Below are 15,415 nucleotides of genomic sequence, written 5' to 3'. Positions count from 1 at the left end.
TGTATACCCTTCTCGGTATAAAAAGCTAGATGTTCTATGAGTGATTTACTGAGATTTGCTTACGGATAAAATGGGTATTTGGTGGTAAGAGGTTTAAATTCTTTTCAAGCTAAAATCATTGAGACTGTACTTCGTGTATCATCTTGTTAGAGCAAAGACCAAATTACTTCTTAAGGAGAATCTGAGCACTGACAGACGGTCCTTTCTTAGCCCACCCCCAAGCAAGGTGCAGTGGCCTTCTGTCCACCATATGTCCTTGTTAGGTATCTCAGCTTTAATAAGAAGTTGCAATCCCTCCCTAGCTTGCTTGATTATTAAAACATATGGCTCTGAGTTTAACCGGCAACATAGAAGCTCTGTGCTCTAGGAACTTATCAGGATGTTTAAGCTTGGCGCTCATTGCTGCTCCTTGACTATGGGAAACTTGGGAAAATGAGCAATATTTATGGAAGATTACCTGAAGCATAGCAGTGCACCCATCCTTTTATATCAGTAGTTTTCAACCTTCTTTTTTAACCACAGAATCTTTGTTCAAACTATGTCTTTCTAGAAGCCCAGGCTCAGAGAATGGGATGCAGGGACAGGATGGGGAACTTGAAGTCCCACCACTGATGGGCCCCCCAGAGCACAGCTTGAAAACCACTGCTAGATCCTCTAACACCCATCCAGAGACATCGGGGCCAAGAGCCACAGAGTGGCACACCCAGACTGGACGCAGGGCCTCCCTAGAATGGCTTCACTGAATTGTGCTTTGACCAAGCACCATTATATCTCACTCTGGCAGATGTTGTAAGAAACAGTCCTAGGAAACGACTACAATATTTACTGCAAGGATGTTGTTAAAGATATTACCTGGTTTTACACCTTCTCTGGGAGAAGCCCAAGGAGAAAATGTTTCCTATTCTTTACACCTGAAATCATTTAAATTCTTCTGAGATAATGGTTTGTTTTCTCCCAGGGATGCAGTGATTCATCCTTCCCTCTTTGGGCTGACCACTAGAAAGCTTAAGAAGCAAGCCTGCAGACCACTCCCAGCAAGCCACAGGATTTTGTGGCAGGTGCTTCGTGAACCAACTTCTCACTCAGCTCCACCTTATTTTACAAAATATATTCCCTTTGCCTTCATTCTTTTGTTTTGAAGTATTTTTTGCATGTTATTCTATTGCATATTTTAAAGCCACCTCAATCCTTTTAAAAACATTATTTTACATGAGTAAGCAAATTCTTATTAAGAATATATACCAACTCAAGCTATGTGCAAAGGAAGAAGACCAGAATGATGAGCATCTGGATCCAAAGACCAGGTCAGAGAACTAAGCATGTATGGTCTGGAAATAAAAATCTTGAGGTGAATGTGACAGCCATCTTTGGATTTCTTAAAGGGCAAAGAATAAGTTTATTCTGTATTACTCCAGAGAATGAACCTAGAATACATGATGGTCATTACCAAAGAAGCTATTGAATACTTAGAACTGGACAAGGAATGGACCTCACAAAATCGTGAGTTCCTTGTCACAAGAAGTGTTCAAGTGGAGCCCAAATGACCCCCGAGCTGCGAAGTTACAAAGGTATGGTGGACACTCTTTGAGTGCTTAGCGAGACCACACCCCCTCCTCTGGAAGAGTCCCTCCAACTTTTACTGAAGAGGTGGATGTAGGCAGCCATGTGTGTGTCATGGGACCTTTCCCCCACCCCTGCCACAATAGATTGGACCAGGACTGGACACCTGACTCAAGCTGGAGTCTCTCTTGAACTAAACATGACTGCCAGAGTTAGGAGGAGCTGTAAGCTGCCCCACACTGGTGCCCAAGTCAGAGCTATGGCAACCCAAAGCCACGCGAGCCCGAGATGCGGAGGAGGACACTAAGAGCTGCGCTCAGGAAGGGGCCTGCTGAAGTGCAGAGAGAAGCAGCGACAAGGAACAGTGCAGAGAGAGGGGAGCTGCCCGATGACTTTCGCCTCCTGTGAGAGCCAACTATACCGCCTTCAGGTCCTTCCCTGTGTGACATTCCTCATCTCTGAACAGTAGCCACCCCTTTACTGAAGCTGACTTGAGTAAGCTTCTGTTTCTGGCATCGCAGAAATCCCTGACCAAAATCAAAGAGGATCCCCAGATGGACAATGAGGTTGGAGCAGATGAGTGGATCCCAAAACTGTGTGATCATCAGATTGCTCTGAGTAAGCTTCCTGGGCGCCAGCCCCCGGAGATTGTGATTTAGTGGCAAGAGGAAGGCTCTAGGGAATGTGTCTTTTTAAACTCCGCCCCCACCCCCAGTGATTTTACTACTTGGCCAGTTTGGGAACTACTGGATAAGATGTCATCTAGGGTCTTGGTCCCTTTGCAATTCCCACACTTTGGTTTAGAAGTTGACACAATGTAGCCATCCTTACAGTACTCTTCCTACAGAAAGACAACTAAAAATTTAAACACAACCACCACGAATTCAGAGTTACTATTCAGAGGGAAATGTCGGGGCCCCTGCAACCATCCATGGGTATCCAATCTCCAGATTGAATATTAACAAGTCAATACTGATCAGCACACATGACAAGTACAGGTTCCCAGGTGCCGGGCCAAGGTATTTAAACATGTGAATCAGAGATCGAGGTAATGGAATTGAAAGTACGTTTATCCAGTTTGTTGATGTTATCAAACAGGAAAGAGCATCTAAGCACATCTTTGTTAGGCACCTCAGTTTCCTGAAACATCAGCCCTCCCTCCCCCATTTGTGGATGTTAGAACACATGGCTTTGCCTTGACGTGGCAACAGACATCTACTTTATTCAATTTCAAAATCTGAAAACTTTTTGAAAACTTTAAAATGTTAACTATTTACTCCTGACACATAAGTGAGGAATTCCTAAAGTTTCAAATAGATATTGTCACTATGTGAACGGGAAAGGCAGTATGTATAATACAGCCTTAGTGAGGCCATCCCCAAACCATCAAGTTTCTCTCCCTCAGGGACAGCGGCTGGCAGAGGAGGGTGGCCTCTAGTGTCCACAGACCGGCTGGTTCATAGACACTGCTCTGCGTTGGTGTCCCCTCCCTCCTCCAGACCTCACCAGGGTACATACGCCCTCTCACCCTTCACACTGGACAGTCCAATTCAATTTTGATTTAACTTCCTTGCTTATTTCCAGAGCTCTTTCTTCTCCTCTGTCTTAACTCTGTCACCCAACTTGTCCTCCTCATATTCTGGGTCTCTCTCTGCCAACTCACCAAGCACAACCCCATGAGCAAACTCCATCCACACAGCTCAAGTCCAATCCCCTCTTTGCTGGTTTATCCACTATCTTTTAACCTGGCCATCCCATACCCAATGTCTATGCCACTTAAGACCTATTGTCACCTATCTCAGTCCCATTTTGCATTTTATACTGCCCCTGCAGCTCAACTCACCCAACTCGGCTCACAATCGACCACTATTTTTCAGTGACAAAAGAACCATCACACTACAGCAAGGAGCAGAGAGAACTCCTGTGTGCCTGTTGTACTTTCACTGCCTACCGTACTCCTTCACTGAAGTTTCTCTGCATCTTCCACTAGGGGGTACCACCCCATAATTTTTGAAACAGGAAGTCTGCTGAATACAGTTCTTAATGAAAAATGAAGTCCAGGCACAGCAAATTTTTTTCAACTTTTCTGAACACATGCTGTAATTTTATGAAGCAATTTAATGTGATTCCTTTTAAATAAAAGCTGCCCCATGGGCAGAGTAATAAGCAACAATCCTGAGCAATATAAACTTATATAAGGGAACGCCAATTAAAAACCCTGGTTCTATTACGGTAAAATAAATAGTCATAAATTAAATAAAATAAATGCAAAAACAGAGTATGGCCAGACAAGTGAAGTTATTTTTACTTTAGCAAGAGAAATAGGCATGCTAACAAAACTTGGCTTCAAAACAAAAGCTTTTGTTAAACAAAAATAAAGGCAACTCAGATGTTCTGGGACTGCATAAACAGAACAGAATTCTCTTATCTTTGGGGTATAAGAGAAGACCTGCAACACTAAAAACTGGTTCAAGGTTGAAGTCTTTTGCATTCTTTTAAAAGGAAATATGCCAAGGCATTACCACGTAGTGATTGAAAATGCAGGATCCTAGGGGCCGGCCCGGTGGCGCAAGTGGTTAAGTGCGTGCACTCCGCTTCCGTGGCCCAAGGTTCTCAGGTTTGGATCCCGGGTGCGCACCGATGCACCACTTGTCAAGCCATGCTGTGGCAGCATCCCATATAAAGTAGAGGAAGATGGGCACAGATGTAGCTCAGGGCCATCTTCCTTGGCAAAAAAGAGGAGGATCAGCATCGGAAGTTAGCTCAGGGCTGATCTTCCTCACAAAAAAAAGAAAAAAAAAAAAAGAAGAAAATGCAGGATGCTAGAATTAAGCTGACCTTAAACTCCCTGATCTTCCACTTACCTTTGAGTACTTGGCCAGCCTTGTTTCCTTAGCCTAAATTTTTGTTCTACATCAGTTCAATGGGTATGATAATAGTACCTACCGCCTCGGTTTGTAGTGTGACTTAGATGAGACAATGCACATAAAGTGCTTGCAGAATGACTGGCCCACAGTAGATACTCAGCAAATGCTAACTATTCAATGAGTGTAAGGAAAACTTTTGAGATGAACAGCAACAGAAATCTTTGCACGGCAAGAGATATTCATGGGGCAGGCCCAGTGGTGCGTGCGCTCCGCTGTAGCGGCCTGGGGTTCGCCGGTTCAGATCCCGGGCTCGCACCGACGCACTGCTTGGCAGGCCATGCTGTGGCGGCGTCCCATATAAAATGGAGGAAGATGGGCACAGATGTTAGCCGAGGGCCTGTCTTCCTCAGCAAAAAAAAAAAAAAGAGGAGGATTGGCAGATGTTAGCACAGGGCTGATCTCACAAAAAAAAAAAAAAAAAAAGAGATATTCACTCTCATTTTGGCAAACATACTCACACAGATAAGCAATCAGGAGACCAGAGAAGTTAAGCAATTTGACTAGGGTCACACAGTTATTTCCTCACGAACTGTAGAGTAGAACTTGGACTTCTTCAGTGTCCGGTAGCATTCTTTCCCTTGTCTTACACTGCTTCTCCTAGCACCTGATAGTTTATTAGCATAGACTAAATATATTCTCTGGTTAACAATTGGTTTTGTTGGCAGTTTTGGCAAAAGTAGCAAAGTATACACAGTTGTGACCGTGTCAAAGACTCGAGTCTGACTTTTAAGCCCCTTTCCTACTTTTAGAAACTTATCCTGAGGAAATAATCTAAAAGAAAAGGTTGTATGCAAAAAGATGTCCACTATCATATTCTTTGGAATACTGAAAAACTGGAATAATCTATATGCCCAACAATAGGAGAGTAGCTAAATATGGTAGACCCATGAATTTTGAAACCATTAGAAAAATTATGAAGACCACAAAGAAACATGGAAAATTTATTTTATTCTTCATCTCATTCCAAAAGTAGGTCATTTAATAAGCAGAGTGATAATAATTGTATTTTTATAATTACAACCAATTAAAAATTATATATTTATATGGATAAAATCCAGAAGATAAAATGGAAAAATGAAGTGATTTTAGGAGTATTGGGATGGGGAATGCCTTTTTCTTGGAGTTTACTTCATAATAAAGAGATGCAGTAAAGAATTGTTTAGAATGTACTGATTTCTTTACTTTATTGGTACTGAGAAGAGTTTACACGATCCTAGTGTCCTTTAATGCATCGTGATAACATGTGAGCAAATGAAAGACATGCGGTCAGAAGCCTCCTTACACAGTCCTTGACCTCTCGGAACTTACTAGCCAGTAGAGGAAATATGACATATACGTGGATCTCGGCACTGCTCCACTCCAAAGTCTTTAACATCCCATCTCATACCAGGGCTTTTTCCCTCACAGCTTTCCTGCCACCTGCTCATTATCATCATCAGGACTGCCAGTCTACTGATCTTTATGCTTTCTTTTCTTTTTTTTTCGCTGAGGAAGATTTGCCCTAAGCTAACATCTGTGCCAATGTTCCTCTATTTTGTATGTGGGCTGCCACCCACATGGCCACTGACGAGTGGTGTAGGTCGGCGCCTGGGAACTGAACCCGGGCTGCCAAAGTGGAGCACACCAAACTTAACCACTAGGCCACCAGGGCTGGCCCCCTTACGTTTTCTTTTGATCCACCTGCTTGGTTTCATTTTCTTTGCCATTCAGCTTAAATACTAAGCCTACCACTTTAGCCACCCTCTCCACAAGAACTGCAATATCTTTATCTTTCCAGTTCACCTGCCCTGAAACCCCCCCACACTGGACAGGCTCAATCACTTGCCTTCACCCAGCCTGGGCTGCAGGACTCCCCTAGACAAAGCCACCCAACATCCCTTCAGGTGTCCGTGGCCAGTTCCCTCCCCACTCCTCTCAGGCTCCCCTACATCTCACACTTGCCCTCCCCTCCCCCATGCAGACGATCTTGCCTTTTACTGCACAGAAGGAAATTCTTAAGTGAAAACTTGCTCTCCTTGAGCAGAGCCCAAAGCCCTGTTGCCCTCTACATCCACCCTTACTCCCTGCCCTCCAGTTTCAGAGGCGAGGTGACCCTGCAGCTGTTCTCTGGACCCAGCCCCTCCTGCTTGCTCCAGCCTGTGTACCATCCATGAGCTTGTCACCCCTCTCTTCAACCTTGCCTGAACTCTTAGCTTTTTCCCTCAGAATAAACTCTTGTCTGCCATCAATAAGGAAGCCTTGCCTTTAGGATATATACTCTTCTAAAATGATTACCACTTGCCTTTCTCCTCCCCCTCCCACACATTTCTAAAAAGTGGTCCTACCTTGTCTGTCTCCACTTCCCCTTTCCCTCTCCTCACGTAGCCTGACCCTCCCACCCCACCACCAAACTGTTCCAGAAGTCAAATCCAATGGCTCCTTTCCATTTCTTATCTCACTTGCACCCTCAGCTGTGTTTCACCCTGTTGACCATTCTCTGTCTTCAAATATTCTCTTTTTTTGTCTTTTGGGACACTCTGGTTTTACCTTAGCAGAATGAACACTGATGTCTTCAGGTCTTCCAGGGAGGGGAGAGCTGGGAAGGTCTCAGCTCAACAGGAGGGCTCGCACTTTTAGGGGAGTGGTGGCACGGCAGTTGTCAGACTTAAGATCGACTAGCTTAAGTTTTGAGAACTGACTCCTTCCTAGAGACTAATTTTGTGGACTCTATGTCAAGCCAACTTATGACTCAGTAATAGACGGGTGGGTGGAACTCAACCATAATGATACAGAGATCTGTTTATTCTTTTATCTCATTGAAAAAAGGTGGATTCCGGATCACACTACAAGAACTTGCCGACAGTGCTGGGCCTTCCTCTCCTGGGGTATGATTAGAAGTGAGGGAAGTGGAATTCAAGTCATTTGGGTCTCCCTCAGTATTCTCTAACAGCTAAAGCTTCCAACCATTCCAGCTTCAACAAGATGGAATGAATTTTTCATTATTAAAATAATATTACTTTTTACTATCATTCTTGTAACGCACAATTTGGTACTTGATTATATGCTGTCTATTGGCTATTTTGATTCCTTCTTTCTCCTAAGTAACATGTCCCCTATCAGACTGCAAATGCCTTGAGGTCAAGGGTCTTTTTTAGTCTAAATCTCTTTTGTCTTCTACACTGCTTAGCATAGGGCTGAACACTTGAAAGATGCTAAAAAAAAAAAAAAAAAATCCTGTTGTTTAATTTAGCAACTATTTTAACTTTCCAAATTTCAATGGGTTTTGAATGACTGAAAATCAGAATCCCAAGCAACGTTCTCTTTACAATACAAGCAATGGGTTCTCTTTGCAATAAGTCCTATAAATCCTTGTAGTTCACCTCCTTAGGCAAACATTCCAACATCCTTGACTGAGGATAGCAGCTGGGTCTTTTGGGACCTTGGATCAGGCCTTCCTCCAGTCAGGCAAATAATCTGAAAAGAAAAAGAAATCACACGTAGTCCAGTGTATTTTTCTCCTTGTGTGGTTTCTCCACCAGCTAGAGAGACATTAAAAGGCTCTGAACCTCTTGCAATCTTTGATTCTCTTTTTAAGAGTCATTTTATTTTTAGAGAGCTTCCACTTTTCTTAGCTATACAGCCACATGGTGTCCCCTGGCTGGACAATGATTTTCTCTTTAAAAAAAATATGCTACACTTCGAATGCAGGCATTAAATTAATAACAGATTTACCACAGTGCAATCCCCTGGGCATTACAATTTGTGGCTGAAAGTTGACTGAAAGGTGATCCATAAATTAACCTACAAAGACAAGAGCGTCTAGAGTCACTATTTTGTTTTCCCCAGATAAAAGAGGATCAACAACCTGAAATCTTCAAGTCTCCAGAACCAGGGTGCAATCCCTCAGCGGGGCTTTGTGCTGGAGGCGCCAGCTCCTATGATCTCGGGCAAGACTGGCCCAGGTACTCTAGTCACCTGGAAGGCGGAAGGGAAGGTGGTACCTGAGCAAGGTAGAGCCACTGAGAGGCAGCCTGGGCCGCCACTCTCTCGGGGAGGAGGAGCTGGCGTCCGGACCCCCCCGCACCGAGAGGAAACGCGAGCCTCGGGCCCGCAGGTGAGGAGCCGCACGCCCGCCGGCTCACCTCCGAAGAGGCGGGGCGCGGCTCCCGCTGACCAGCAGGGGCGGAGCCGGCGCGGGTCACCTGGGCCGAGGCGGAACTGAGGGGTCCGTCACTGTACGAAGAACGTGGAACTGAGACTCACCTGTGCGGGGCCGGAGGCGGGGCCTGGGCAAAAACTCACCTGAGCCGGCGGAACCGGCCCCGAGAGTGGCCCCGGGCTCGCCCCGCGCGCAGGGGAGGCGCCCGGCGGGCCCCGTCTGAGCGCCCCTCGGTCCGTCCGTCCGTCCGTCCGTCCGAGCGGGGTCCCCGCGCGGCCGCCATGACCTGGAGCGCCGCGGCGCGGGGCGCCCACCAGCCCGACAACACCGCCTTCACGCAGCAGCGCCTCCCCGCCTGGCAGCCGCTGCTGTCGGCCGGCATCGCGCTGCCGCTCTTCTTCTGCGCCGGCCTGGCCTTCATCGGCCTGGGCCTGGGCCTCTACTACTCGTCCAACGGCATCACGGAGCTCGAGTACGACTACACCGGCAACCCGGGCACCGGCAACTGCTCGGTGTGCGCCGAGGCCGGCCAGGGCCGCGCGCCGCCGCCCACCTGCTCGTGCGCCTGGTACTTCTCGCTGCCCGAGCTCTTCCAGGGCCCCGTGTACCTCTACTACGAGCTCACCAACTTCTACCAGAACAACCGGCGCTACGGCGTGTCCCGCGACGACGAGCAGCTGAGCGGGCTGCCGAGCGCGCTGCGCCAGCCGGCCAACGAGTGCGCCCCCTACCAGTTCAGCGCCGCCGGCCTGCCCATCGCGCCCTGCGGCGCCATCGCCAACAGCCTCTTCAACGACTCCTTCTCGCTGTGGCACCAGCGCCAGCCCGACGGGCCCTACGTCGAGGTGCCGCTCGACCGCACCGGGATCGCCTGGTGGACCGACTACCACGTGAAGTTCCGCAACCCGCCGCTGGTGAACGGCAGCCTGGCGCTGGCCTTCCAGGGCACCGCGCCCCCGCCCAACTGGCCCCGGCCGGTCTACGAGCTCAGCTCCGACCCCAACAACACCGGCTTCACCAACCAGGACTTCGTGGTGTGGATGCGCACGGCGGCGCTGCCCACGTTCCGCAAGCTGTACGCGCGCATCCGCCAGGGCAACTACACGGCCGGGCTGCCGCGGGGCGCCTACCGCGTCAACATCACCTACAACTATCCGGTGCGCTCCTTCGACGGCCACAAGCGCCTCATCTTCAGCAGCATCTCGTGGATGGGCGGCAAGAACCCCTTCCTGGGCATCGCCTACCTGGTCGTCGGCTCCCTCTGCATCCTCACGGGCTTTGTCATGCTGGTCGTCTACATTCGCTACCAGGACCAGAACGACGAGGACGAGGACGAACAGTGATTCCTGCTTTCAAAGCACCCTTCCTGCTTCTTGGCAAAACTCGCTTGCAAGTTTCTTTTGGCCTCTCCCCCTCACCCCTCACACAATTCCAGCATGGCCTCACTTTTCCTCCTGCTGTGGATGAGAGGACCAGAGAGAGGAATTACACCCAATTGGAGGCTACCAGACTCTTGCTGGGCTGTTTGGACTGCAGAGAGAGACATTCTTGCAAATTCTCCCCATCTCCTTCACGATTTACCCAGTTGACATGTTCGGTTCTTAAAGTCCGTAGCATCTGAGAGCGGAAGGGATGGTAGAGACTCCTAGTCAATTCCTATTTGATGAACAGACTGAGACCTCGAGATGTTAAATAGCTCATTAAAGATCAGGCAGCTCCTCATTGGCTCCTGACTCTGACTCTAGAGCTTTTACCACTACAGTACAGTGGTTTTCTTTTCTTTTTTCATTTTTTTTGGGGGGTGTGAGGGGGAATGGGTTGGAGTAGAGAGCCAAGCCCACACATAACCTGCAGAGGCATGGAGGGGTGGGAGACAACATACCTGTTAAAATGTAGACAGATCAGGAGGCACCATCCCCAGAGTCTGACCCATAAGGCTGAGGTGAGACCCTTGAAGCTGTGTCTTAACAAGCTGGTCTGAAGATTCCTCCTGTATTCCCTCAAATTTGCGAATCACTGCCCTGAACCAGGGAGCAAGTAGAATACTGGATGTTTCCCTATTTCCTCATGTCTCTGAGGTTGGGCCTAAAGCAGCCACCTGAGTCCAGTTTTTCAGGCAGTCATTTGTTCCCAGGGGCAGTGACAATCATGATGTTGAGGGTTTGGTCCAGCACTCCCCTTGAACATGGGAAGCTCTCCATAATTTGAAGAATGAATGTAAAAACCTTGCTATCTCTAGAAAACTAGTTGGCATACAGATTTGCAGAGCAGGGTTTGTATCGATTCATTTAATGTTTGTGTAAGAGATTAAAAAAACCGGTTTGCCAGGTACTGTGCAGAAACTTGAAAATGCCAGGTCAGCTTGTACAGTTCGGAGGGAATGTTTTAACCTAAGAATCAGATAGCTGGAAGGGATCTTAGAGGGAAAATGATCTCCGTAAAGTCGTATCTGTGTCTCCTGGCTCCCGACTCAGTCCTCTTTGTCTTCTAAATTGTTTTTTCTGCTTAGAGAGAAAGGTCCTGCTTCGTTCATATCTTTTCTCTTGGGGCTGAGAAGAAACTTGGGATCTACATTCTCAGATGAAGCGTGTGTGTTTCTAGTAATTATGTTTAAATGAATGCTGAGCAATATGGTCTTATATGTAAACTAGAATCTCAAGAATTATTTGAACCTTTGAAGATAATGTTAAACTCTCTCTAAAATCATTCTAATGTATATAAAGTTATTCTAAGAAGCAATAGAATTTTTTTAAAAAAAACCTTCCTTTTATGGCAAAACAACTTAAAAAAAAACACTTTAGTGATATCATCTTAACCAGTTTATTTACTGAAAACCAACAGTTATTTGGTGTTCTGTCAGACAGAATTCTCAGTGCTTGCTCCCTATTACAGCTACTCTCCAGTTACTGCTGGTTTTGCTCATACCTGTAAGGCAATGCAAGACCTGAAGTATATTCTTTCTTTTAGTAGTTGAAGAAATATTGACTTGTATTGAATAATTTACATTAATTTTATTTTACTCTGTTCTAGTTCTTTGGAAATTAATAATCGATGGACAGCATGCATGTTCACTGTCAGATCTTCTGTCTCAGATCTTCTGGAACAGTTGTGATTTAAGAGATTCTGTCCCACTATCTACATAAACCAAAACATATTTTAGTAATTCCAGTGTGTTGGCTTCCCAACTCCCAAATGTGACACAATTCTATTGTCAGATTGCATATTGTGATTTTAGGCTATGAAAATATGATCATTCTATGTATATAGAGTAATTTTTATTTATTGTGGATGTTTGATCGAGCAGCTCACTAGCCTAGCCCTTCTTTATGTTGGATAAGAGAATTTACTACATTTTTTTACTATGTAGTTGAGAGCAACCATGTATTTTGCAATCATTTTTACAATATTCGTTCCATTGCTATAAAATTTTAAATAAGACTACAAAATTTAAGGTATTCTGATTATATCTATAGCTATGGTTCCAGGCCCTATTCTCTGGGTTTTTGAAATAAAATAAAGGTCATGTTTGTCTTACCTTTGTTATCACGTTTGCTTAATTCTTTTGAACTATGGTCTTAAAGGCACAAACAGTCCCAACCACTTTGCTCATTTGTTATTAGCAGATTTATATTGCAGTAAGAAAATAATCTGTCAGAATAAGGCTCAAAATGAACTCAATCTTTCAGTGTTAACTTCTTAAAATAGAATTTGAACTTAATATCAACTTCAACATGCAGTATGAATTAGACAATCTTCAACTATTGTTTGAATTTGCTAAAATGTGGTCAATTTTTAAAACTGTTTAGTATTAAAAGTTATTAAAGAATGTGATTGTAGCAGTCTTCTCCATTTCTGCATTTTACCCAACTTCTAAATTGCAATTATTTATCATGTATTTTGGATGACAAAGCCTCAGAAATTTTAAAAACAAAAATGTGAAACATTTTCCTGTGATGGTCTCTGTGCTATAGCATTTTGTGTGGTATGTCAGGATTCTCGCTGGGCTTGAATTACGTTGTCCAGTAACTGCTTCCTAGCTAGAGCTATGTCTTCTGGAATGAGACAGAAAAGAGTGAACCTCAACAATTGGACTGGAAATGTGCTTTGATCTACCTTGTAATATAAACCACAAACAAAAGAGAAGCTGACATGGTTGGTGGGAACTCCCAAAACAGAATAATACAACAAGAAAGACTTTCCAGGTATCTCCAGAATCAAATCAACTGAACAATTTACTGACTATGCGATTGTTAAAAATCAGAGACAGAATAATAGTCTGGGATTTCCTTTAGTAACAAATATCACTTCACAATATATAACCACACCCTTCCTGCCTTACTGTAAGTCTGTTGCTCTCTTCCTGTTATTGGAGATCTCAAGTCTTGAGTAAGATCTCAGAGAGTTATTGGTAGAGCTGCAATGTAATCAATTCCTCATATGCCCGTGGATATGTCATCAATTACTATAATAATAGTAAATTCTCTTTATTTTTATCAGGCATTTTTTTGCATCCCAGATCTTTTTTTCTGTAGCTAAAACATAGCTGACTGATTTTAGATAACAAATTTTTAAAAATTTTTTAACTTCAGATTTTTTCCCCTGGAGAATTTCTCTTAATTCCCCTCCAACAAAAAGAGTCCTTTTTTATTTTTTGTTTTTATTGGTGTCATAATAGTTTATAACGTTGTGAAATTTCAGTTGTACATTATTATTTGTCAATCACCAAATAAATGTGCCTCTTCACCCCTTGTGCCACTCCCCAACCCTCTTCCCCCTGGTAACCACCAAACTGTTCTCTCTGTCCGTGTGTTAGTTTATCTTCCACATATTAGTGAAATCATATGGTGTTTCTTTCTTTTATCTTTCTCTGTGTGGCTTATTTCGCTTAACATAATATCCTCCAGGTTCATCTATGTTGTTGCAAATGGAACAATTTTGTCTTTTTATTATGGCTGAGTAGTGTTCCATTGTATATATATATACCACATCTTCTTTATCCAGTCATCAGTTGAGGGACACTTGGGTTGCTTCCATGTCTTGGCTATAGTCAATAATGCTGCAGTGAACATAAGGGGGGATAAGCCTCTTTGGATTGTTGATTTCAAGTTCTTTGGATAAATACCCAGTAGTGGGATAGCTGGATCATAAGATATTTCTATTTTTAATTCTTTGAGGAATCTCCACACTGTTTTCCATAAAGGCTACATCAGTTTGCATTCCTACCAGCAGTGAATGAGGGTTCCCTTTTCTCCACGTCCTCTCCAACATTTGTTGTTTTTTGTCTTGGTGATTATAGCCATTCTAATGGGCGTAAGGTGATACCTTAGCGTAGTTTTGATTTGCATTTCCCTGATGATTAGCGATGTTGAACATCTTTTCATGTGCCTATTGGCCATCTGTATATCTTTCTTGGAAAAATGTCTGTTCATATCCTCTGCCCATTTTTTGATCGGGTTATTTGTTTTTTTGTTGTTCAGTTGTGAGTTCTTTATACATTATGGAGATTAACCCCTTGTCGGATATATGGTTTGCAAATATTTTCTCCAAGCTCGTGGGTTGTCTTTTCATTTTGATCCTGGTTTCCTTTGCCTTGCAGAAGCTCTTTAGTCTGATGAAGTCCCACTTGTTTTTTTCTTTTGTTTCCCTTGTCTGAGTAGACATGGAATTCAAAAAGATCCCTCTAAGACCGATGTCAAAGAGTGTACTGCTTATATTTTCTTCTAGGAGTTTTATAGTTTCAGGTCTTACCTTTAAGTCTTTGATCCATTTTGAGTTAATTTTTGTGTATGGTGAAAGATAATGGTCTACTTTCATTTTTTTGCATATGGCTGTCCAGTTTTCCCAGCACCATTTGTTGAAGCAACTTTCCTTTCTCCATTGTATGTTCTTAGCTCCTTTGTTGAAGATTAGCTGTCCATATACATGTGGTTTTATTTCTGGCTTTCAGTTCTGTTCCATTGATCTGTGTGTCTGTTTTTGTACCAGTACCATGCTGTTTTGATTATTATATCTTTGTAGTATATTTTGAAGTCAGGGATTGTGATGCCTCCTGCTTTGTTCTTTTTTCTCAGGATTGCTTTAGCTATTTGGGGTCTTTTGTTGCCCCATATGAATTTTAGGATTCTTTGTTCTATTTCCGTGAAGAATGTCATTGGGATTCTGATTGGGATTGCATTGAATCTGTAGATTGCTTTACGTGGTACGGACATTTTAACTACGTTTATTCTTCCAATCCACGTGCATGGGATATCTTTCCATTTCTTTATGTCATCTTTATGGTTTCTTTCAATAATGTCTTATAGTTTTCATTGTATAGCTCTTTCACCTCCTTGGTTAAATTTATTCCTAGATATTTTATTCTTTTTGTTGTGATTGTAAATGGGCTTGTATTCTTGAGCTCTCTTTCTGTTAATTCATTATTAGAGTATAGAAATGCAACTGATTTTTGTAAGTTGATTTTGTACCCTGCAACTTTGCTGTAGTTGTTGATTATTTCTCATAGTTTTCCGATGGATTCTTTAGGGTTTTCTATATATAAAATCATGTCGTCTGCAAACAGCAAGAGTTTCCCTTATTCATTGCCTATTTGGATTCCTGTCATTCCTTTTTCTTGCCTAATTGCTCTGGCCAAAACCTCTCATGCTTGGTTGAATGAGAGTGGGGAGAGTGGGCGTCCTTGTCTTGTTCCTGTTCTCAGAGGGATGGCTTTCAGTTTTTCCCCGTTGAGTATGATGAGTATGATAGCTGTGGGTTTGTCATATATGGCCTTTATTATGTTGAGGTACTTTCT

General features: G+C 43.9%; 1 protein-coding gene across 1 annotated transcript; it reads left to right on the top strand.

Moving 5' to 3' along the window:
* The first annotated feature begins 8,640 nt into the window (after window positions 1-8,640).
* Window positions 8,641-12,437, top strand: TMEM30B (transmembrane protein 30B). Its single transcript, XM_058567068.1, has one exon. The coding sequence runs from the start codon at window positions 8,907-8,909 to the stop codon at window positions 9,966-9,968; it is 1,062 nt and encodes a 353-aa protein (XP_058423051.1). The 5' UTR covers window positions 8,641-8,906; the 3' UTR covers window positions 9,969-12,437.
* Window positions 12,438-15,415: the final 2,978 nt, after the last annotated feature.

The sequence above is a fragment of the Diceros bicornis genome, chromosome 24 (assembly GCF_020826845.1).
Source record: "Diceros bicornis minor isolate mBicDic1 chromosome 24, mDicBic1.mat.cur, whole genome shotgun sequence".
Taxonomy (NCBI): domain Eukaryota; kingdom Metazoa; phylum Chordata; class Mammalia; order Perissodactyla; family Rhinocerotidae; genus Diceros; species Diceros bicornis.
This window is presented reverse-complemented; position numbering and strand designations above follow the sequence as displayed.